Source organism: Bemisia tabaci, chromosome 7 (genome assembly GCF_918797505.1).
Source record: "Bemisia tabaci chromosome 7, PGI_BMITA_v3".
In the NCBI taxonomy this organism is placed as follows: Eukaryota; Metazoa; Arthropoda; class Insecta; order Hemiptera; family Aleyrodidae; genus Bemisia; species Bemisia tabaci.
The window spans coordinates 28,421,998-28,447,861 of NC_092799.1; the positions used below are offsets into that span (position 1 = coordinate 28,421,998).

The following is a 25,864-nucleotide window of genomic DNA, read 5'->3' on the forward strand; positions in this document are numbered from 1 at the left end:
GATCGAGGACCCTAGTAAAGTCTCGGAGGGTGCTACTGCTTTATCGTTTTTCTGGGTGAAACGAAGATGCTGCGTTGTCACATTAATTATTGAATATCTCAAACAATAATAGCTCTAAGTTTAATTTCTTTTCTAATCCCGCTAATCAGCCCTGGAGTGAAAATTTGTTTTGCTGACTTTTCTATTAGCTGATTACGTTAAGAAGCGAGATTCGCGAGAGACAGGTCAAACAACCGCACGCCGAACATTTCAGACCAGTTCAGAAAAGCTAGTAGTCAGTGTTCGTTCGACATCTGTTGGAACAGGTTGAACTCTTTAAGTTTCGTAATCCATCATAAGTGTGTTTGCATCAACAGTGTTTACATTTCAGCTGAAGAAAGGCAAGTGCCGCCGTGTTGGTTCCTTGGTAATTATCAAAACAGCAATTCTGCCGTGCTAAGGAAAAACGCCGTATAAATATTCGAGACTTGCCAAATTTCCCTTCGATAAAATATTCATTTTTGAGTAGAGTTATGAATATTTTCCTTGACATTTTCAGGAACTTTATGTGAAATTACGAGCAAAAGTATTTGAAAAACTGAAAGGAAAATATTCATAAGTGTACCAGGAAATTTGTGTTTTATCGAAGGAAATTTGACAACGCCTGGATGTTCATACATCGTTTTTCTTTAGCACGGCAGAATTTGCAGCATTCATTTTCACATGCATGATTGTCATTAAATCACCCTGGCACGATAAAAACCGAGAGTCTTTAGATAACATGGCGACCACAACTTAATTTTAGCAGTTAATTAGTTAGTCACTTAAGACTCTCAGTTGAGCTTTCTTACAGTTTTACAGAACCACTTTTAAGTTTGAACGCTTAAAGTAGTGGATGAGTGCAAGTTCAGCAATCCATGGGACTCACTCTTCACCATCTCACAAACGTCAGAAAAATTAATTTTACGAGTCATTCGACCTGAAAAGACGATTTTTTGCACCACCCACTGTATTTTTTGAATAAAAAAATATGAGATTGTAATGCTGGTTCTCTTACCCCCTTTTTTGCTTCATGAGCTAACGAGAAGTTAAAGTACTCTAAGGCTGACTGGTTGTATTTATTTTTAAGATTAATTTTATCTCAAGTATCTCATCGAATGCAGTCACCTTCCACGTCACGGATGCCAGTAAACTTATTTAAAGGTATACCATTCGATGTAATTGATGGTTATAACAAAAATAAAAGCAGAACAACATGACTTAAATCTCAAATTCAACGTGTTATGTTAATTTGCCTTTTTCACTTTTGCGAGAATAACCCAACAAGAATCTGTTGTAATTAAGATGTTGGTACTTTGACATCATTTGACAAAGCTTAAAAGCAAACCATTGAGGGGCTGATGACGAATAAAATTATGTATGAATTAAAAACTAGGAAGACAAAAAATGGACCATACTGCCGTGGGAGCCCTTCAAAATTATTTTCCAAACTCTGTTCATGCTTAATTTCAGAATGAAATGACTATCGACTTGTATCATATTTCATTGAGTTCTCCATGCCGTGCAGTCAGGTTAGCTGCGAAGCTAATCGGGGTAGACTTAAACCTCAAGGTTATCAATATCTTTGAATGGGAACACTTGACTCCAGAATTTTTGAAGGTAAGTTCGATTTTCTTAAGATCGTTTGGAATCAACTCAAAAATTAACCAGAAATTGCATGCAAAATTTGAGTGCCGTCATGGAGTGTTCGTACCACGTTCTTGTGCTAATAATTAAGAGTGATGGAAAAAGTGGCAACATTTGCTGATAGGTGACAAGCGCGCAGTGGATCTGAACAATAATGTCTAATCCTTATGAATATTTTTTTCTTCAATAATTTTGCTCGCACACCAATGGTGACCCAAGTAGCACGGATTGCAATAAGATAGCAATTACATGTAAAAAAATTGCAATTCAACTGAGTGTTGTGTATGTTGCCTCGCTCCTATTTGAAGGGGTCCCATTCATTGAAACTTATTGCAATAAAATTGAAATAAGTTGCAATTTTTCATTGCATTGCATATTGCCTATCTTTCTGACTGACAAAGGGAGCTTACTTTTTTGATTGCTTAAAATCGGCATACATCTGATACATCGACTAAATGATGTAAAGCTATTGCAATTTTACGGTAAATGAATTACAATTGTATTGAAATCAAATTGCAATTTAATTTCAATATTTTCGTTGCACTGCGCTACTTGGGGACTAGTTATATTTAGGAGATTTCTATATTAGTATTTAGATACTCAGCAAAGATTTCATGAAAGTAGACTTTTATCGCAGGTTACAGGAAGTTTTCTCACTAACTTTTGAAAAAATGGTGAAGATATCATTCTATGATAGTTCAACAGAAAAAAATACGGACTACACAGTATCATAGAGGATTTTTCCACGGAATTTTTAGACAGTGAGTGCCCAAAAATTCAAACCCAAATGAAACTTGAGTTTGGACGGTTCGAAGATTGCACTGAAAAAAAGTGATTTAGCGAAAAGACAATTTGATGTCCTAATCTGTTATTTTCGAAGCTCAAATTTGTCGTATTATTTTTAAAATTTATTATAAACTCCCTGGGGCACAGAGATGTACGTCACTAGTATTTTCTTTTGTCAAATACTTTTCGGTCGAAAATTCACGCTCCGAGCTTTTAGTCCCATTTGACAAAAATTGCCCCTTTGAAAAATTTGCATGCATTCATCACCTCCTCTTTCCCAAGGAGACGGTCTTTTTTTTTTGGTGGGGGGGTGGGGTCGGAGCGGTTGACTTTGAAAAGAAGGATTTGTTCTTCTGAGAGCACTCTTTATAAAACTGCCACAAAAAGGAAGCGAGAGAAAGCGATATATAGTGGATGAATTCCCCAGAGCAGGCAATGGTGTCATTTGACCCCTCAAAAAAACTTTGAAGAAACCTTATATACTAATGAGTTCTGTGATCCTAAATCTCTTACTTTCATGTCATAATATTGATGTGTGAATCAAACTTCCTAATTCCAGTATGGGTTTTTATTTTAGATGAATCCTCAACACACGATCCCTGTTCTGGATGACAATGGATTTTATTTGACGGAAAGGTAAAGACATCAAGTGTTCTCTACATCTTATCTTGAAAAAAAAATTATCATATTCAGATACGTTGTAACACATGAAATGTACTAAAACAAATGAGAATATTAAACTTTGTAAGATCAGCCACGGATGTTAGAGCTCAGCGAAATGGAAGGCTTTGAATGACATAATCAATGGAGTGTAAGTATTTGCAGTTTATTCAGCTTGTTGTCGAAAAGTGGGATCGTTAAGGAAGAACCAAATGTATAAACTGACACCATACAAATCAAGAGTCTTGATTCTTTGAAAGAGCTCTTTATTTTAAACAAATTGCAAGAATTGATAAGCAGTAGATCACAACTATCATTGCAAAAGGCCTATGTAACCAGGCTAAGATAACCTGCACTATGTACTCAAATCACACCAATCTCTTAAATAAACGGCAAATGCAAACATGCGAAAAATAGACTGCTATTATAATATACAATATTTCTTTGAGGAAAGTGAACGATGAAGTTTCTACTTGAGAAAATTAAAACCTAAGCTCTAATTGCAATGGTATGCCCACTTTTAAATTTCAGTCGTGCCATAATGACGTATTTAGCCAGCAAATATGGAACAAATTATTCTTTGTATCCAAAGGATGTTCAGAAGAAAGCTATCGTGGATCAGAGACTTTTCTTTGATATGGAAATAATATTTCAGCCCTTCAAAGATTATTTTGTAAGTACTCAAACTTGAAAGTCTCTTGGATTCCAAATGATTTCTTTTAAATATTTGTAAAGACGGCATTTATAATCATGAGAGAATCGCAGCTCACATACAAACGTTTAAATACACTCTTCGTAGTAAACGTTTGATAATTGGCTCCACTAATGATATTATTAGGATTGTGACAATGTGTGCTTTTTCTTCAACTATCTTTGTGCCCTTTTCTCTCTTAAGAACCTCAATTTATTCATGATGGGTGGAAGAAAGGGACAAAACTCGATTATTCACAGTTCGAGGAGATGAGGAGAATCATTTTCCACATCTCATCTACGCCTATCTCAAGTGTAATCAAAATGAGTAGATTTAAGCGAAAAGGAATCAGGTGACATTTTTAGAAAAACATTGGGTAATGATAGTTTCTGACTTTTTTGGAAGTATATTCTCTGACAAAAATCCAATGTCTGCGACAAATGTATCTTGTATACGAAAAATTATAAGTCAATATGTTTTCTGAATCTTGTGAAAGGAAAGAAACTTCCAACTCGTTTATCTCCAAGTCCATGGCACCTGATTTCCTTTTGCAAAACAGTGCCTAAACATTCGTGTTCTTGATATTATTTTTATTGGTTTTCACATTCATGCTAATAGCATCAATTTTGACCCAATAGTTACCACTGGTTTTGAAAAAAGGCCATGACGAGGTGAAATTTCAAGAAATTCCTAGGAATCTACCCTTTCTTGAAAAAATACTTGAGAACTCAGAATTCGTCGCAGGGGATTCTATTACAATAGCTGATGTTGCACTCGTCACTACTGTTTCTAATTATGAGGTGCGTATTAAATTAATTAATATTTTCTGAGCTCACTTGGATTGATTTCATGTATTGCAGTGCAGGACAAATATAAAAACTGAGGCAGATATAATATATAGTTGATTGGACTACAAGCGACTATTTTCTTTTTCTTCTTCTTCTTTTTTTGGTTTATAAAGTTGCTTTATTGTCGCCTTTTTACAAATATGTTGCTTAAAAATAACTGTTACATGTATTTACATGTCAAACTTATTATCTAGTTGTTTAAAACTCATAATCTTCGAGTGGCTGAGATTATGTATGTATTTCTATTGACAATTAATAGATTATAGGAGCGACACCGAGATTGTTTGTCTCATTTGTCTCGTCGTGCCTACAGGTAGTAATTTGATAATTTGATATGATTAAAAATAACGAGTTTTCCAACATTCTTGAGTGCAGAGTTATTACTTTGTCTTCTAGAGAGGTTAAAAACTGAAATCATTCTTCATGATTTCACACAAAAACCTGCGTTAGCTTACCAATAATTAACTATTGTAGGAAAAGAATGAAATATTCAGAATACTCGCTTTCGGGAATGACAGTTTTGTTCTTCAAGACTTATTGTTAGTTGGACAATCACATAAATAAACATACATGTATAAGTTTGCTCTATATTTACTAATACTGGGGATAAGAAAGAGTTTTAATTTGCGGGGCGCACCGCTGATCCAATAAGATCAGGAATAAGATCCCCGAGTATCGTCATGAATTGGGAAATCTGTTCAGATTGCGCCGAAATGACACGTTCTAATACTTCCAGTCTTTTTTCATATTTTTCTTCTAATTTGTTCTTGGATTCTTGGCTTCTTTTATACTTTGGACGTCCTTTCCAATTTGAGAAGCGATTGCCGCAAGCGCATATCTTTTTATTTTTTGCTGATTTCCATTTATGACGGTCCTCAAGGGGGTTTGTTGATTGTCTCTCAGGATCAGGTAAATCATTTTTTCCCGTTTTAGGATCGTAAATTAGTGGTACGTCTTTTTCTTCAATTTCGTCTGAGATCACTCTTGAATTAGTTTTCGATACCGAAGTATTACTACTGTCACTCGATTTTAACACTGTATTTGTAATTTTCGGCACTGTAGCTATTGAAGGAGTTATGAGTCCCCATTCTTTTATACCACTAACTTCTGCCACTGTTCTAATATGATCAGTTTTTAAAAGTTTATACGGGTAGCAATCGCTATAAAACTTTGACTTAATGTTGATCAAATGCGAGCAGATACTACACTTATATGCTGTGAGCGAATGTTCACAAAGAATAGTTTTAATTGTGTGATAGCACAGATACTCTCCTTGAGCCCGAAGATTGCATTCTCCACAATTTTCACTGTTTAAACTTTTTCCGTGGCAGCACCGAAAATTGTCAGCAACAATGGTTAGCTCAGCTGTTCTCTCCAGATCTTTCTCCCGAATTTTTAAACGTTCATACAGATCTATATAATCTGATAGGAGAAGTTGTTCCGGTTCATTTTCCGCTATTTCAAGCGATTCGTAACGAAGCACCGTGAATAACTGAGCACAACGGAAACATTGATATCCTCTGATATCATGGTAACACTTTATTTTCAGAGCATCACCATAACAAACGGTGCCTTTAGGGGCACAAAGCTTACAAGGCCACTCGAAAAAATGTTCACACAGAAATTTTCTATCAACGAAAACTAGCGATTTTAAGTCCATGATTGGCTTTATGGTTGAGAACGTTCTATAGAGGAGAGGAGTTGGCAAAAGCTCAAATCAAACTTGATAAGGGAGCGCGAAACACAGTATGACCGACTCGATTGAACGTTATCACAGCACTCAAAGAGAGTATTTCATACCTTTCTTTTTTTCAGACCGAACATGACATTATTTCATCATTATCAGCTTACTTGAAGTGTCTGTGGAAAAATTGAGAGTACGTTGAAAGAAAAAATGCAGCACATCAGCAAAATTTAGCAGCTTAGAGCAGATTTTAGTATTTAATTATTATTTAAATTATATGCTTCGGTCCATCGCCCAGGAAGCTTTCCCATACCATAAGCGTCCGAAGTAAGTCCTCTTTCTGCTTCCGAGGTAAATTTTAATGCCGGAAGAATTTTATTATTCTATTTTATTCTAGGTGGTTGGTGTGGACCTCAGCAAGTTTCCAAATATTCACCGGTGGTATACTACGTGCCAAAAAATACTACCGGGCTATGACGAAATTAATCTGAAAGGAACCGTCGAATTAAAAGAGCTTTGGGAAGATTTAAAGTCAAAATGAAATGAGAATCTTGCATCGCTGCAAATTTTCTGAAAAAATGAGAACCAATGAACCAAAAGGGTTCCCTCTACGTGCAGTCATGAGAACTCGTCAGTGTGCAGTATTATATTCGGTGTACATCGTCAAGAGCGGCTCATGTTTTCTATTCGTCGCAACCTCACCACTACTGGAGGTCCGATTGTTTCACGAAACTAACAGTTTTTTTTTTAAAGCAGCAGTTAAACGAGTAATGATCAACTACTTTAGGATCGTGCGACAAGTTTATCATCTCCTTCAAACAAATTTTATAATTTTACTCATATTCTGAAAAACAAATTCATGCATTGACATACAGCTCTGACAGGAATTGTGAGCTATGTGTCATCTAAAATTACAAATGCATGTTTCACTTTATTTAGATATGCAGCCGTAATGTTTTAGAGTGAATCGGATGAATAAAGTTACTCTTGCAGTTTTTACATTATATTTAAATTTTCATCTATTTCACACGACGATCGGCTCTAAAAGCAGGCGTCCTTCGCACGAGTCAAAATTCAATATAATCCTAGGTTTTTAAAATTACAAAGGACGCTTTGTTTTTAAGCCAGAAAAAACGGATTTTGTTTGTTTCTTTTGGCATAAATGCATAACAAGAAAAGAATTACGTACCGATTGAGTTTTTCCCCTGTTTTACTTCCTCATTGTGATGATGAATTCAAATAAGTTTAGTGACAAAGACAAAAGTACACAGGCAGCCCAAAACGGAAATAGTCGAGGCAAAACAAAGAAACAGTGGGAACAAGGCTAAAATACAAAAAAATACACGAGACGTTTCGGTGTCTTACGAATCATTATCAAAAAATTACAAAAATAAAAAAATAGATTAAAATTAAAAGAAACCAGCGCGGCGTCACATGGCATGGTGTTGATACCCTGGTAAAAATTGGCGATAAGAGCTGCGTTTCAAAATACCATATAAATTCTTTTAGCCGGCTAAAGAAGGCTACAGAAAATCATATAGCTGGCTGTAGAATGCGGAGAAAATCATACGGCCGGGCTATACGAAGTGATAAAAAATTATGCAGCCGGGCTATAGTTCCTATCGCCAGGCTTTACACTTTATCGCCTGGCTGTTGATTTTTTGCCATCGATTATAAAAGGCTACATAAGAAATTGTGTAGAAATTCGTGTGCTTTGGAAATCATTAAGTTTGATACGGAGCCACCTTAATATTTACTAAACACATGTTATATTTTCCTTTAATACATACTTTTTTTTTATCAATTAAAACGAGAATAATCCATACAGGATGTGCAAACATTTGAAAATCATGAGTTGAATAACGCTGACTCCGCCAGACTAAATATTAGAGTCTAACACAAAGCTGAGCGGCGCCGCACTGGCGCCTACAAACCTAACAGGGATACTTCACGCGTTGCGCAATGCGTGAAGTATCCCTGTAAGGTTTGTAGGCGCCAATGCGCGTTTCGCGCTCGCTGCCCGCCTGCCGCACCGCAGCGTGCCACGGTACACGGACTTTATGTCCACTTTTTTTACGTCCACAGACTTTTCGTCCACAATTTTTACGTCCACAGTTCTAAAGCCCACACTATTTTTAAGTCCATTACTCAAACGTCCACTACCTTAAGTCTACAAATTTAAAGTCCACTAAAATCAAATTCAAGCGTCATATTTTAGTCCGTGTGTAAAATTATATTGACAATATCGAAATGAGAAAATTAAGAGAGAATGAGGTGTTGTTATCGTGACTCATATTTTAAATGAAATGTTAATTTCTTCTTTTGATTCATCTTTTCAAATTGTCTTTGGTAAATACTTGGTTTCATTTCTATCCTTGAAATTTCCGATGTAAAATATGCCTTAAATGTACATTCTTTTTTTTTAAATGAAATTGATTACTTCGTTTTAAAAAAATTTACATTTTTAAAGCGTGGTAAATATTATGTAAAACCTTTTCCAAGCAATGGCATCGATATGAATCTCAATGGGCCGTAGTTGAGATAAAAGAAACCAAACAAAAATTAATAAAAGAGGAAAAAAACTAAGAAGCACGCAATTTTTTGTTTTTAACTTATTTGTACATCGACCTCCGTGAGTCAAATACGTCCAATTTTGAGCGTTTGGTTGCGCTTACACCACGCTGCAGCACAGTAAAAGCCCAAAATATAAAAGAATAAATTTGAATGCTTTGGAAATCATTAAATTTGATACGGAACCACTATTATATTTGCAAAAAACACATTATATTTTCCAGTAGTACATATTTCTTTTTCATCAGTTTAAAAGTGAATAATCAATGCAGAGAGTGCAAACATTTCAAAATCATGAGTTGAAAAAACGCTGACTCCGCGAGTTTAAATATTAGAGCCTAACACAGAGCGGAGCGGCGTGTTAGCAGCGCAGAACGCGCACTGGCGCCTACAAACATAACAGGATACTTCACGCATTGCGCAACGCGTGAAGTATCCGTTAGGTTTGTAGGCGCCTATGCACGTGTCACGCTGGTTACCTGCCGCCAACGCAACGCTTTAAGCAACTATTTCGCGTCAGAGGCGTTGCACAGTATCCTACAAGATTGAAGGCGCACGAAATAACTAGTTAAAGAGGACTTTCAATTGGACGGAGTTAAACAGAAAGGAACCAAGCCACATCGGGATCGAACCGAGAAAAAGAGGTTTAAAGTTTGGCTCCTGCATAAGACTCAATGTAAAAGATAAACTTAAAGTTCAATTTCTGCAAAATTTGCTCCAACAAAAACTTTGAATTTTTGGCGGTAGATAGTAGAGCAGTGGTTGAGTTCAAAACCACTCATAACTCAATTTTTTCCAAAATGTGGGTTGGTTCCTTTCTGCTTAACTCAGTCCAATTTTGACTGCATCTGTTACTGAAAAATGTTTAATTTGGCATTGGAGCGTTTCCTAGCTCCCGCTTTGGTTTTCATCTTATCATATCCGTACAGTGTACACATGAACATAAGTTTTTATCTGCTCTTAGAGTCTGTTCTTTTTCATGACTTGATTCATGAATGAAGTGTTTTTTAAGAATGAAGGTATGCATATAAGTAGTATGCATTTATTTTTGAGGTGCACTGAAAAAAATATGCCGGTAGATTTTACCATCTCTGACACAGTGATACGAATATGGTAATAAACACCAGACTCTATGGTGGCATTTACCATACTATGGTAAGAATCACCAGAGTTCTGGCGAATACTACTATAATTCTGGTTATTTCCACTAAATAGTATCACTGTGTAAAAAATCAAGTAGACTCATAGTAAATGTCACCATACTTTTTTTTCAGTGTGGTTCCTGTCATTTAAATGAGAAGAAAAAAATGTGGACATAACATGTCCACAATTTGGACAATTTTGGACATATTCATGGTTGGACATTAAATCATGTGGACTTAATAAAGACTGGACTTAACGTTTAGTGGACATAAATAGCGGTGGACATTTATTTAATGGACGATAGGTAGGTGGACATAAAGTCCTGGAAGCGCGTGCCACGGCGCTTGAAGCAACCATTTCACACCAGAGGGATTGCACAGTATCATACGAAACTGAAGGCGCTCTAATATATTAGGAATGGCAGGCATCCATCAAAAGTACGGAGCTTTCCTCGCAAAATGAATCAAGATACTTCGGCCCAAAAAGAGAGCGGTAGTCCAAAAACTCACTAAGTCCTAGCATCCGTAATTACTAACGTTTAGCATACACTATATTGCCAGGCTGTTGCTTACTCGCCATTGACTATGAAAGGCTATAAGAAATTGTGTAGCCGGCTATAGAAGCTATTGGAAATCTTACAGCCGGCCGTAGATCTATGGTATTTTGGAACGCAGATTCTACTGCCAATTTTTACCACGGAAATCTGGTATAGGTTATAGTAGATTTTATTTTTATACTTTTTTGCGGTTGGTAATAGTATCGTGAGGAACCGAAACGTTCCGTGTATTTTTATATATGTTAGCCTTGTCTCCACTGTTCCTTGGTTTTAAATTTAGTGGTATAGTCAATTTCCAGCGTCATTAAGATTAAATCCTCTGCTCTGGTAAATATGTTTCCATAAGTTTACGTTTTGCAACCATATATGCACTTGTTCTACTTTACATGCTCAGAGTGATACATTTTCTAATAAAGCCTGTCAAAGGGGTAAAAAAATTCTCTTCCTGTTTTTTTTCTTCCTTCCCCCCACATTGAGTACCTGCTGATCGTCAAATCCAGTCCAATTAAATAGTCTTCGACAGAATGAATTGCAAAGAGGAGCGTCAGTTCATCCGGAAGATGGCTGTTCTTGAGATAGCCTAATCAAAATGAGATTAATCAATGGATTTGTGTCATTCATCTCACTACCTTCATCATTTTGGCGATCCTCAAAAAGGCACGGCTTTGTATGAAACGAACGACGAGTTTAAGAGGTGCTAATTGAATTCGGGAAAAAAGACAGCTATTTCAGACACTCGTCAGATAGGGGACCTATCTTTCTGATACGGATATCGATCCAAAACGCTCCACAAAATGTACACAGGCTTTGTAAAGACCTGCATAGACCAATTTTTCTCTTACTGTCAGTTCAATGGCTGGATATAAATCGTCAATCGGTTGACAGTGAACGTTCTACTTTTGGAGATTCTAAAGACTCGGTTTTAAAGCTTCATATTTGGTAAGTTCTTAGAATGTATCTTCACGAAAGTAAAAATAACAATAAAAAATAAAAACCTTTTTCAACCATTTGTCAGTGTGTTTCCGAGGTTGAGCTTCATAGAAGTACAAATTGTAACCTCCTATCGTTTTATTTCTTTATCAGGAGGTTAATTTTAAAAAAAATAGTTTTCAAGCAGTCTTATTCATTTTGCACTCTACATCGTAAAATTTTGAAACTCCCAAGTAACACAGTGCAACGGAAGTATTTAAATTAAATTACAATTTGATCTCAATGCAATTTTAAATCTTTTACCGTTAAATTGCAATATTTTTACATCATTTAGTCAATCCATGCCAATTTTTAACAATTGACAAAATGAGCTCCATGTGTTAGAAAGATAGGCAATACGCAATGCAATGAAAAATTGCAACTTATTTCAATTTTATTGAATAAGTTTCAATAAATGGGGCCCCTTCAAATAGGAACTAGGCAGCATACACAACACTCAGTGGAATTGTAATATTTTTTACAATGGAATTGCCACTTACTGCAATCTGTGGTACTTGAGTACAAGCACGCGAACAATAATTGCGTCAACCAAAGGCTGGGGCTGGAGCAGTACCTCCAAGTGACATGAAAAATATACGAGTATAAACTCCTAAAAGTGACCCTAAAAGAAGTTAGACTCAACACGTGAGTTTCAACACAACTTTATGTGGGATGCAAAATGAGCTTATAATAATTCCGAGTTCAACTTGTGAATGTAAAATTGACGTATTCTACGTTCAGCAATACAAATTTCCCGGTCACAAAAAATGAGGAGTAATCTATGTGAGGCAAATCGTGATGAAAACTAGTATTCTGATATTCGTGGCTTTGCGTTCAAATAATATTTCTTGTCAACCTATTTTACCTATCAATCCTAAATCATAAGATTTTATTTTACATAACTTTTTGCAATTTTTCATGGTCAATTTTGTTTACTTTAAGAAGACATGACGATCGATTTGTACTTCCACCCAGCGAGTGCACCTTGCCGCGGTGTTTTGCTGGCAGCGAAGTTAATCGGTGTTGACCTCAACATTAAGCATACAAACGTGGCTAAGGGTGAAAATATGACACCACACTTCCTGAAGGTAAGTTTATGACATCTTAAACGAACTTCCTAAAAGTTCTATGTGATCGTGGCCACAATGATGTTCAAATTGGACGTATTTAAATTAAAAGGAATTAGCCCTATTGTGACCCGGGCCTCGAGACCCTTCAAAAACACATTCATGACTCAAGCCAGAATACATAGAGATAGATCCTTTAAATTGAGCATCCAATTTTTCTCCCATCAAAATAGGATGCGGACACAATTTCAGGAGTCTGAAAGTCTTTTATTTTTGCATTAAGATGACAGTGACGTACTGAAGACGCATTAGCGTCTTTTCGCCAAGTCTCGACGATTCAACACGTACCCTCAGTTTTCTAGAGAACTTATCGTATAAATTATCTGTAATTCCGGGTGAATTGAATAAATTGGAGCCAAATTTATTCGCTAAGAGCACATTTTAAAAAATCCCGAAGAACGTTCCTATTGCGTAAATTTTTCCAGTTTGTTCTTTCTTTTTTGAACCGCAAATCAAAAAAGTTTTATCCGGATTATTATTTTCAATTTTTTTTTTTTTTTTTTTTTTTTTTTTTTTTTTTTTTGCAGAAGATATACCTTCAATTCTTGAAGGCTCCTTTCCTAGATGAAAGTTAACTCTTATGAATATGTAGTTGACTTTTGTTTTCTAGATGAATCCTCAACACACAATCCCAACGCTGGATGACAATGGGTTCTACCTGTGGGAAAGGTCAGTTTATTGTAGTTGTCTTCTAGTACCTACAAAAAAATGTTAGCCGTTTCATAGTAGTTTTGGTTTTTTGATGCCAACGTTCATCTGCTGTTCGTTTGAATTTTGAAAGTCTAGATCTGGAAAGAGATAACTAGATTCTCAGCACAAGGCACAAAAACTAACTGGAGATTTTCTATCTAAGACGCTACTAGACTAGAGCTTCAACCTGAATAAATTGAAACTTTTGAAATCAGGGTGTGGGTAAACTGGAATTTCTGAGAATAAACGCTCAAACTTTCATGCTATGAAAGAATTTTGTACGATCTTTCAGGCGTTGTTATATTTCTTCCAACATAAAACGATTTTCTGGAAAAGTTGTAAATAATTTCCTTAAAAGTTTCCAGACAATTTCGTTTGAAATGCAATTTAAAATATTTGAAAGTTTCAAGGAAAGGGATGGCTAACTTTCCTCAAAAATAAACATTTCATCGAATAGGATATTTAAGGACTATAGAGGAAGAAGAAGAGACCAGCAGGAGCCTCCTAAGCTTAAAAGTAATAGTCCTCCAGAATATTCTGCAATAACAGATTTTCGATTTTTCAACCCTTTTAATACAGTATCAAAAAATTAAAACGTTTTGAATTCAACGGAACACTCTCTTCAGCGAAAGACAATTAATCTGGAACAATCTATTGAACTGGCTTCATTTACGTATCGTGATTTCATTCTTGAATTAAACGAATCTACAAAGGTTTAATAAATTTGGTTCCTGTTTACAGCCGTGCAATAATTACCTATCTGTTCAACAAGTACGGTAAAGATGACTCGTTGTACCCTCAAGACCCTAAAAAACGAGCAATCGTTGACCAAAGATTCTATTTTGACATGGGTACCCTTTTGCAACGGTACATCGACTATTTTGTGAGTTTATACACAAATGAATAAACCAATGATTTTTTTCTCAACTAGCATTGATTTCCTAAAAAGCATCCTCTTTTTACAGTATTGCACATTTAATTTTATTACATTATTCTCTCGAATGGGCTTTGAAAAAATACCAACAAAATAAGAAGAGCTTTACCCTCGGTCATTACTGCACAATATTCTATCATCTATGGGCGAGCATTGTATTACTAACGCCTACATTCTCAATAAATGAGGCAAAAACTTACATTTAATATGATAAAAAGTATAGAGGCGATATCGACGTTAAAACTTCCAGACCGTGTATCTCGGTCTGCGACGTTGTAAACTTCCAGTCATATTTTATTTTTTAAATGGATAACTAATCAACGATAATTTTTGAAAACTTATATTCTGTCTCTTCTCTGTGCGGAAAAAAAACTCCGTGAACATTTCAAGAAATGATATTTTGATTTCTTCTCCTTCTGAAAAAAGTAAAATGGCAGTGGGGATTTTTTAACACCGTAAAGGTGATACGTGGTCTCAGTTTCACCGTCTACATATAAGCCAAATAAACCGATTTTATAAAATGCTCTTTAAAAGTATGTAAATTGGTGAATTGATGAGGAGAATTGATGGATATTGGATTGGAACGGAGCATCAGATTTTTCTAGACGGCCTCGTACATTATTAAAATTATAAAAAAAAAAAAAAAAAAAAAAAAAAAAAAAAAAAAAAAAAAAGTCGCAGAACCTTCAATGAATGCATTCATTGACTTTGTTTTGGGGTAAAAATGTCAAATTTTTGGATTACGTGTTCTTTGCAGTACCCCAGCACTTTCTTCGGAGCTCCTGCTGATCTGGATAAGCTGAGAAAATTGGAGGAAGCATTTGGATTTTTGGATGTAATGTTGGAGGGATCTATATACGCAGCAGGGGACTCAATCACGTTGGCAGATGCGTCTCTCGCAGCCTCGGTCTCAACAGTCGATGTAATTTGACATTCACGCAATTTTCCACCCAACATCCAATGTCACACGATCAAATCGTGCGATCAATATACATCAAAGTCAAAGCCGGGTTGATCAAGTCATCGAATAGCCATCACAACACCTAACCTTGAGGATTGCTGGCTCGATTAATCGTGAGACCTCACTTCAAATCAATGTTTGAACCATTTTTCATTAAAACTTATATACGTTAAAAACCTATACTTACGTCGATGATGAAAAAAAAATATAAAAAGAAAACTGCGAACAAGGCTGAAAATATATGAACAACAATAACCTACTACGTTTTAATATAACATGAGGAGGCTTTTTCCGCACAAGTCACGTAATTAAAACATTTAAACTACTGTTGTTTTAAAACTACTTGAACTACTACGTTTTGGTTGGTGATCCATTCATTAGGGGGAAAACAAGAAAGAAATGAAAAATTAAGCTTGTCGTTTACAGTCCGATGCTGAGATTACTACGTCTCCAATTATTTATCCATTTGCCGACTTATAATGACTGGATGACCAGCCAGAATGTCTCGGGCTTTTTGTTCAACACATTTTCAACCTTGACTCCCATGTGTTTTGATATTTTTACCTGTGTATTACCTATTGCCACGGGGGCGTACGTAAAAATTGCTTATATCCTGTCTTAATACATCGATGCATGGATGTATATAAAATGTGAAATAACAGGTAATGAGAGGTAGGATGCTGATATATTATAGCTCTACGAGATGGTGCCTCTATTTATCATTCCTCACTCACAGAGTTTATAGAGCGAAAGTTTGCACTACCACTACCACTACAAAAATGCACAACGCTAAGGCGCCTTCATTTGTCATGCATGCAACATGGACATCCCACGAACACGAATAGGTGCATCCATGTCCGATTATACAATATTCGCAATTATTGTACGCAATGATTTTTTCGAAGACTCTACTTATTTTATCTTGTAATTTTTTCTAATAAGCGATTAGAACTCCAGTGGGACTAAAATACGAGAAGTTGTTTGCACAGTTGCTGAAAATATAATAACTTTTTTTTTCAGATTGTCGGTATAATAGACCTTAAAAAATACCCGAATGTCAATAGATGGTTTACAGTATGCAAGAGAACTCTACCAGATTACGAGGAAGCTAACGCCGAGGGTGCTGCCCTCTTCAAACAGTTGGTGGATCAGTATGCAGTTCGGAAATTGCAATAACTCACTACATAAGCATAATCATCGCGCATTACTCGTATTTAATTTTCTATTTAAATTGTTGTCAAGCAAACTTTTCCATTAATTAGGTAATGTAAAAATACCCCATACACATACTTCTGTGCTAAGGAAAAACGCCGTTTGAGCCTTCAGGCGTTGCCAAATGTCATTGGACAAATCACTAATTTACAGGCAAATTTGTGCATATTTTCCCTCTAATTTCTCGGATAATTTGGTTTGTACTTTGATCTAAAGAGTCTGAATATGTCAAGGAAAAATATTCATAACTTTTCTCAAGAATAAACAATTTATCGGAAGAAAATTGGAAATTTTCGAATGTTCATACGGCGTTCTTCCTTGGCACGTCAGCATAGCCGTGCTGAAAATTAGGTACCTATCAAGTATTTATGATTATCACCATATTCCTGAAACACAAAAATGAAACCACCGCGACGTAGAGTCAAACAAAATTATAAATGTATCAAGTTTATAAGTATTCTACTTAAAATATACTTCTTTATTTTATGCAATGTACAAATTTGAAGTGGATTTAAAATTTCTCTTTTTCAATCTTCGACAAAAGCTTCTCGGCCCTTTTCATTAGTACCTTAAATCAAGCTTTAGTCTATATCTCACTGTGTCCGAAAATCACTGTCAAACAGGTGTGTAAGTCAGGTAAGTTTCGCAAAATAATTACGAGGTAAAAAGAGCAAAACCATATGCCAATTCGGCAAACATTTTGCAAACTAGCAAAAGTTTTGGCAATAACAGCATAAACTACCTATAGTAATGTTATTCGCAAAATTATAGTTTGCAATTTGCGCACAATAAAATGACTATTTTTGCAAATTCCCCTCACCACGAGGGTGGGCATTTCAGCGAACAAAGCGAATTTCAGAAATTCCAAACCATTTTTTGCCAGTTTTGTAAATATTTTTTTCCCCGTCTGCGTTGCAACCAGAGTACTTAAAAAAGTCGAGCTGGCATCAGTTTGTCGCAGCATGGTTCGGCAACAAATAGAACTCGAATGACGTTACGTTGGACGTTGAGCGATGAGACGAGGCTATTACACCTTCCTTGCCCATTTTATATCGTTGCGTATACATGCTGAGGCGCGGCTTGACGCGCGCGTGTACGCACTTCTCTCCCATCAGTGTCATCAGTGTAAACTCCACTCTTGAGCGGTGCAGTTCTCCTATCGAGATCATTTAATCACGGGAATTTTAGTTATTTATCTACACTTTCTTCGCGGCGTGTAATACGACACAAACTGTTTTTGTTCAAATCTACACGACGTTTGGCGAGTTGTAATTTGCGGAATATTGCTGCATTTTCCACTAAGGTAAGTGACGATGAAAATAAATAATATCTATAGGATGAGTAGACTTGCACTCAGCATAACATTTGGCCAGGAACTAAAAGCACACAGCCAATAATGGCTGATAAACACACATTGGCGCAGCTAGGGGGCTATAAGCAGGCTGTTTCTTCAGATGGCTGCCCCTCCCATCCCCCATCCTTTGAATAAAATGTGTGACTGTATATAGGTATCTACTTCATACTATTAGACCCCTGCGAGGGGTAAATAGGTTCTCAAAATTGGACTTCTAGGACGCTAGCGCACCTTCCTTTTTGTATACTGCTTTTCGGGGAAATTGTTTGAAAAACTTCATAAATGTTAATAAAATTCACATTTTACGCTGAAAAGAAGGAAGGAAAACTCCACAAACCCCATAATCTTGTATTTATTCCAAAATTGTCTTTTTCTGTGGGAATTTTTGACAATCATAAGTTTAGGTGTAACTATGTTACGATCAAATATCACAGTATAAAAAAAGTTTGACGAAGCAGAACTCAAACAATCATTGAGGGGCTTAGAGGACAAGGTGCATAAGTGTGGTTTTTAAAACAATTGAGATACTACTTAATGATTTCAAGCAAAACTAGTCTTAAATGCATATTCTGTAAAAAAAATCGCTCCCGTATTCCAATTTTTAAGCATAAAAAAGTCAGTTTGAACTTTCTTTCCGTCATAAGGATCCGTGTAATTTTGCAACTTCAAACGCGTATTTCTCGAAATAACGAAAACTGCACTCATGCGCCTTGTCCTGCAAGCCTCTCAATTTTTACTAAGAAACGCATGATGAAAATGAAACTCTTGCATGTGTCATGTATTTGTAAGCTGAGTACTTATTATCACGTAAAGTTTCAGGAGAAACACAATGAAGCCACTGATTTCTCTGGAAGAAAACAATTTCAAACCCCCAAGAAAGCTCTCCAAATTAAGGTCGTAATGGAGGGGGGGGGGGGGTCTGTCCCCCACGCTACGCTGAGAGTTCACCTCTGTATCTACAAATATTTTAACTCTCCATGCACGAACAGGGAGTAAATACATATGCAGAGTTGCTGCAGTTCTATCTTTGGAGTTCGCAAACCCGATGGATGGATAAAGAGTTTGAATAGATTTAGAGGTGGACTCTATAGCGTAGGTGATCCTCGCCATTACGACTTCAACTTTCATAGTTTCTTTGAGCTTTGGAGTTTGTTTCAGGAAAAAGCGGTGGCACCATCGTGTTTCTCGCTTTCTACGATGAAAGAAGTCCTTGAATCGCAAATCCCCGGTACATGCAAGAGCTCCATTATCGGTCAAGATTAATTGCACGTGGTCAGCATATTATATCATTAGAACATAGCTTCTTTCATGTACCTGTGTAATTTTATCATAACAGATGGGGCGTATTGATCTGTACTACATGCCGTTTAGCCCTCCTTGTCGTGCAGTAATAATGACTGCAAAACTCCTGGAAGTGGACATAAACCTAAAATTCACAGACCTTTTCAAAGGGGAGCAAAAAACACCGGAGTTCTTGAAGGTGAGTGACTACTGATAAAAAGCAACAGTGAGGAAAGTCCCATTTCGAAAGGAGAAAAAACTCCTCAACAATTATTGATACAACATCATAGAGAAGAACGCTATACGAATTCAAAATTATCTGTAAAGACGTTAATAGCCTGAGACGCTAAATGTCTTAAAATTATACTAACTAACTAACTATTTCGGGACAAAAAACATACAAAAATTACCATCTCAGTTGGAGTTATGGCGAATGAAAGTTCAAAGTTCATGAGCTTGTTGGGGAAATGCTGATTATAATTTATTCTAATATGGCAAGTTGAGAATACAAAATCCTCACTTTGAAACGCAACCTTAAATCCTTCTTTTGATGCTTTACCATTGTATAGCCAAACTCCATATCCCCTTAAATTTCCAAAAATCTAGGTCCGAAATCGAAAAGTTGGCGATTGATTAAAAACAGCAAAAATTTATGCAGCTCGATTCATTAGTCTAAACTTGCTGAAATAATTCCGTTATGGTGGAGTGGAAACGCCTTGTAGTCGCTCTTGTTATATGCCTTAATTGCTCATGAAAAGTGCGCCTTCGGTGACTACTGACTAATTGTGTCACTTATCTCTAAGAAGCGAGGCAACCGAAACGCCTGCAATTTTATCTGTATGCAACATGGTCATCCATAGAGCATAAATAGTTGCATCCAGGCGTTATCATTAATGTCCCACTGTGTGAGACGCCTCGTCGCACAATAGATCGAGTCAATAGGAGAGGTCGGACAAAATTTGGAAACTTCAAAAGCTAATAACTCCGTTTTTACAAAATTTTGAGGTTCTAAAAGTGGTTCCACTGGTTTCCTCGTAAAATTGTCTTCTTGAAGCACCCCTAAAAATTTAAAATGTGACGAAATAAACATCATAATTTGCAGTTTTGGTAAAAAATTTGATGTCCGACCTCTCTGATTGACTCGATACACTGTGCGTCGATTGAGGATTGAGATACATTATTGTTATGTTGTAATTCCCTTCGTGAACAGAATTCCACAATGATTTCTTCTCCTATGCAAAAATTATCGTGCGGCTGTAAGCTAGTAATTCACGATTTTAAATGAGCGTTGATTCCTCCTCGCACAAAAATGTGCATTTCACGTACGTTACGCATTTGTACATTACAATGCATACTGGGATTGATCAACACCTCGCTAATACTCGTCATTTATAAGCTTTATCCCTAATTTCTTCAGCTCTACCTTGATATTTCAGTTTATTTAACATTGTGTTTTCAATACTTTTTCACCAGTCCCATTTTCTAGATGAACTCTCTGCACACAATACCTGTCATAGATGACGACGGATTCTTCTTATATGAAAGGTGAGATTTTTCATTTGTAGCAATATTATTTAATTATTTATTTATTTTACAAGTTACCACATGTGGATTTCGTTCACTATTGAGTCCGATTTATGTATGTATAAGAACTAGGGTTTTCTTCAGTGCAATAATCGAAAACCAATGGAAACATTTTCACAAAGACAACACATTTTGACACATTTTTTGTGGGTTGTATTTTCAACTTTAGCTTGTTGTGTTAACATCATGTGGTTGAATACGCTGAATTATTTTTGGCTTTTAGCTCGTTTTTTTATCTTAGCCAGCCAAATTTGTAATTGAAATGTTTTAAACAAGGTGGCCAAATCAACCTGTTCTAGAAGTTTTCTTCCGTTATTTTAGGCCGCAAGTCGGAGGCTGCGGGTATACGGTTTGGGAGTTAATCTTAAAAAATCCGAATTCATCGACTCGATTTCGAAGCCCCCTGACTCATGCAACAGAATTCAAATAGCTGACTCCTCGTGCTACGACACATATCGCTCTGAAGCGGAGGAACGGCGCACAGTCAATCGAGTCAACCAGAGTGGTCGGACATGAAATTTTTGACTACAACTGCAATTTTTTATGTTTATTTCGTCACATTTTAAATTTTAAGGGGTGCTTCTAAACCATTTTTGGAACCTCAAAGTTCGTATAAACGAAGTTAAAAGCTTTTAAAGTTTCCAGATATTGTCCGACCTCTCTTATTGACTCGATCCACTATGCGGCGCGGCGGCGGCGCACGGTGGATCGAGTCCATAGGGGAGGTCGGACAAAATTTGGAAACTTCAAATGCTTATAACTCCGTTTATACAAGAATTTGAGGTTCTAAAAGTGGTTCCATTGGTTTCCTCGTGAAATTTTCTTTAAAATGCACCCCGTACAATTAAAATGTGACAAAATAAACATAAAAATTCGCAGTTTTTGTCCAAGATTTAATGTCCGACCTCTCCTATTGACTCGATCCATTGTGCGGCGGCGTAGCATACTGACAAAAAACGCGCGGACGCGCCGCCGTAGTTGGTTGTATGCTTGAATTTAAGGTGTGTGGTCAACCTACCAATTGAAGGGGAAACCACGGAATCACATTACGGAACGAGGCACGCCGGAATCGCCCGAGTCCGGGGGCATATCATAGGTTGATTGTGAAATAAACGTTTTGAATTGGAATGATTCATACAGAGATTTTAATAGTTTAGGTTTTTTGAAAAATGAATGAGTCGAGTCTGATTTGAAAAAGGTAGAAAAAGAGGAATTAGAGGAGTTAGAGGAAAAAGAGGATTAAAGAATTTTATGATGGGGCTTTTCCTAGGGTTAAATCACATTGGGAGCTATCGGTGGGGTTTTTAATAACTAAGGGACTTAAACAAGGGTGTTGTTTGTCGTCAACCTTATTTAAAGTGTACCTTGAAGAGGTTTCGAAGGAATGGAAGGGATGCTGCCTAGGAATGGGCGTCCCCAGCTTGTATGGACATCCACTAATGGACTTTTCCTCGTGACTGTAGCAGCTTGCGTCTGGTTTCAATCCAAAATTGATTAATTATACGCAAGTTCTATCATTTTTCAGCCGGTCAATTTTGAGGTACTTGGCAAACAAATATGGGAAAGACGATGGGCTGTACCCTAAAGACCCTCAAAAAAGAGCATTGGTGGACCAAGCACTGGATTTTGACATGAATACTTTTTATCAACCTTTTTTCGATTATTGGGTATGTTCTACGTTATAACTACTCATCAGATTAGTCGCATTTAAATCAAATGAAACCATCTCTATTGTGACATGGGCCGTGTTATGCAAGTATTCCTTTGAATCACAGGGCTCAAGTTACAATAGAGATACTTTTTTTGTTTTAAATGTATAAAAATGATCAGGCAACGGCCGTAATTTTCCCGGAAAGATATAGTGTTGCCCAACTAATGTTTCCGATTGACGGGCACACCTGCTGGAATGATAAAAAATAATTTAATAATAAGATCATTGTCCTCTTAATTGCTCCATATTTTAAGTTTCAATACATTAAAAATTGTACTTAAATTAGCTCGTTATGAAAAATTTGAAGTAGGAAACATGTATCGGGATGCTTTAATTCGTATACAAAAGCTACAGCTTCTTTACTGGCCCATTCCTAGGTAAATAGTGAATACAAAAAACTCGCCCGTTTTTGCCAATAGTTTCATTTCTTTCACTGTTAGAGTTATTATTATGGAATGTTCCAGTTTTGATTCACCCATATTTCAGATCAAAATTTTTGTCAAATATTTGTTTTTCTAGATCTACTGCATGATTGGACCTGCTCCTCATGATGAAGAACGGTTCCAAAAAGTGTCTAAATCTTTTCCAATCTTAGATGATATGTTGAAGAAATCGGATTTCGTTACCGGGAAAAACATTTCTCTCGCTGATATTTCTCTCCTTGCGGGCGTATCATCAGTGCATGTAAGTAAATTTTCTCTCCTCCATCAAAAGTAAACATGATCTGAACGCATATAAGGTATTGTATCTGGGTGAAATACTAAATGAAGGTCACAGGTGTGGTCCAGAGGTGGGAGGTTTGGACGTTTCGACCCTTCAACTTCTTTTTAGAAAATGCTATTTTCGCGATTTTGGATACTTTTGGGGTTTAAGCTTCCTCTTTCCTATTTCAATGGCTCTAAACAATTTTGTCCGAACGGTAATCACTGGGACGAAAGCTTGCAATTTGGAACTACAACCTCTGGCTCAACGGTATAAAAACTCGTATAGACATGGAGAAACTGATGGGACGTACATAGTTTCTAAATTAGGGCAAATATTATAGTTCCTAATTGCAAAATGTAGTCAATTTCATCTTGATGAACTTATTCGGATATGCTTTCATGGTTGACGGAAACAAAGGCCATAGTAAAAGACGCTTAAATTCCACATTCAAGCGTGTATTTTGGACCGAATTTTGCAATTTGGAACTATAAATTCTAGCTATTCTAGAAAAACACTTATGTGGATGGGGAGACTAATGGCTTATACGTCGCCGGCCCGGTTAAACCGGGCTAGAATTTATAGTTCCATATTGCAAAATGTAGTCCATTTCTCTCTTGAACCTTTTTTTTAAATGACGGCGACAGCAAGTTTAAAAATCCTCATTATTTCAATAATTTGATTTTATGTTCCAGGCTGTCGGTTTTGACATTTCAAAATATCCGAATATTGTGCGATGGTTTGCTAATTGCAAGCAAGCTGTACCGGATTACCAGGAGCTAAATGAAAAGGGGGTTCAAGAGTTCAAGAAGTTGTGGGACCGCCTCAAAGAAAAGCAAAAGACGAAAGTGAAAACTAACTCGTAACAGAATCAATATTCTCAAATAAGAGAAATCTACAAAAGATCTCAGGGAAATACTATCCATCTTGGATACTTGGATCAATCTCAAAATGCCTAGGTTGAAATTCTGAAGTTTAATCTTTTTCAATTATTAGTTTTTCTCCTCTGGAAGTGTTTCCTCAAGGAAGGAGGGATAAAAAATTGTCACCTAGCCACGATACGGAAACATGATTCTGTCTGTGGACTTTATCATATTCACTTGCTGTAATTTATTGAAATAAAATTATTCTTAAAAGTAACTATTACCCACTAATAAAGAATTTTGTCATGTATGTTTATCATGCCCCCCCCCCCCCCAAGTAGTTTGAGTGGTTTGGTATGTATTGCTCATTAATGAAAAATACCTTCTCCACTAATTTTCACTTTAAACTGCAATTTAAAATGTATGTTTCCTGTGTGAGATCTGAGAATTGAGAGAGAGGGTTCAATTCACGTCTTATATTCCTCGCATATATTTGGTCGTAAATTTTTTCAAGGCGAACAACTTCAAAGCAAAGTGCCATGCACTTTCATGGATAAAAGTTACAAAAAAAGTAATTTATTCTCAGACCTAAAAATATGGCATAATTTCTCAAAATTTAATTAAAAAGAGAGAAACTTCCGTAACGTTCAAAAAGGCAAAATATATTTTTAAGATATTTTTTAAGATCTATTATACCGACGATCTGAAAAAAAAAGTTAATATATTTTCAGCAACTGTGCAAAAAACTTCTTGTATTTTAGTCCCATTGGAGTTCTAATCGCTTATAAGAAAAAATTACAAGAGAAAATAAGTAGCGTCTTCGAAAAAATTATTGCATGCAATAATTGTGAATATTGTATGATCGGACATGGATGCACCTATTCGTGTTCGTGGGATTCGCTTCTTTTAGCCGGAACTTTTTTTTTTTGGTCGCACCTGGTGATTTTAAAATTTCCAAGAAAACACCCAACGTGTTGTCTGTTCTGTTACTTTTTACCCATGAGCAATCTGAACTTAGAATGTTTAAAAATCGTCAAAAAAAAATTGATTTTTGGAACTACCCGTTATGAGTATCTTTCCTTGCGTGAAACTTTGAAAAAAGCATACATAAAACAAATCCAAAAATAACCGAAAATTATCTTTGTTTCGTAGATAAATCGATTATCAATGTGTAGCTCTTACAACAACGACTTGAAATCAAAGGGTGACTAAAAAACCAATGACCAGCGGGCTGATTATTGAAACCGATAGATAAAGCAATAGACAAAGAAGACACAGTGAGTATTTATGCTCGGCTGCCGGGCGTGCTTCGTGTCTTTCCTCCCCTACCTGAACGCAGAGCAGTGGACTGATTATTGAAATTGATAGACAAAGCTATAGACAAAGAAGACGTAGGGAGTATGGAGCGATCCTATTGGTTCCTAGACCAAGGGAGGAAATGATGGACTAACTAAAGGGTCTCTCGTCGGTTGCCGTTGGTTAGTCTATTACCTACCTCCTTAGTCCATTGCAATCACCCTATTTCACCAATAGGGTCTTTCATTTTGTTATATTTGTCTATAGCTTTGTCTATCAATTTCAATTATCGGCCTGCAGGGTTTCAGTTTAATTCCTTAATGCGTCCGTGCGTACATCGGTGAATGCAAGATACAAACTGCGTCTCAACCAGAGTACTTAAAAAAGTCCGTCGAACTGGCATCAGTTTGTCGTAGCACGGTTCGGCAACAACTAGAACTCTAGTGACGTTACGTTGGACGGTTGGACGTTGAGCGTTGAGAAGAGGCCATTGCACCTTCCTTGCCGCTTTTATATCGTTGCGTATACATGCTAAGGCGCGGCTTAGCGCGAGCCGGTACGGTGTATGCACACACT

At 36.5% G+C, this 25,864-nt stretch overlaps 1 protein-coding gene across 1 annotated transcript; it reads left to right on the top strand.

Annotated features, from left to right (window-relative positions):
* The first annotated feature begins 262 nt into the window (after positions 1-262).
* Positions 263-24,269, top strand: LOC109040643 (uncharacterized). Its single transcript, XM_072302579.1, has 17 exons — positions 263-406; positions 1,492-1,638; positions 3,029-3,087; positions 3,643-3,784; positions 4,441-4,602; positions 6,732-6,873; positions 12,519-12,661; positions 13,311-13,369; positions 14,132-14,273; positions 15,082-15,246; positions 16,306-16,458; positions 17,627-17,800; positions 19,188-19,331; positions 20,619-20,677; positions 22,242-22,383; positions 22,947-23,111; positions 23,825-24,269. Exons 2-17 carry the CDS (start codon positions 1,498-1,500, stop codon positions 23,993-23,995), a joined length of 2,163 nt encoding a protein of 720 aa, XP_072158680.1. The 5' UTR covers positions 263-406; positions 1,492-1,497; the 3' UTR covers positions 23,996-24,269.
* Positions 24,270-25,864: the final 1,595 nt, after the last annotated feature.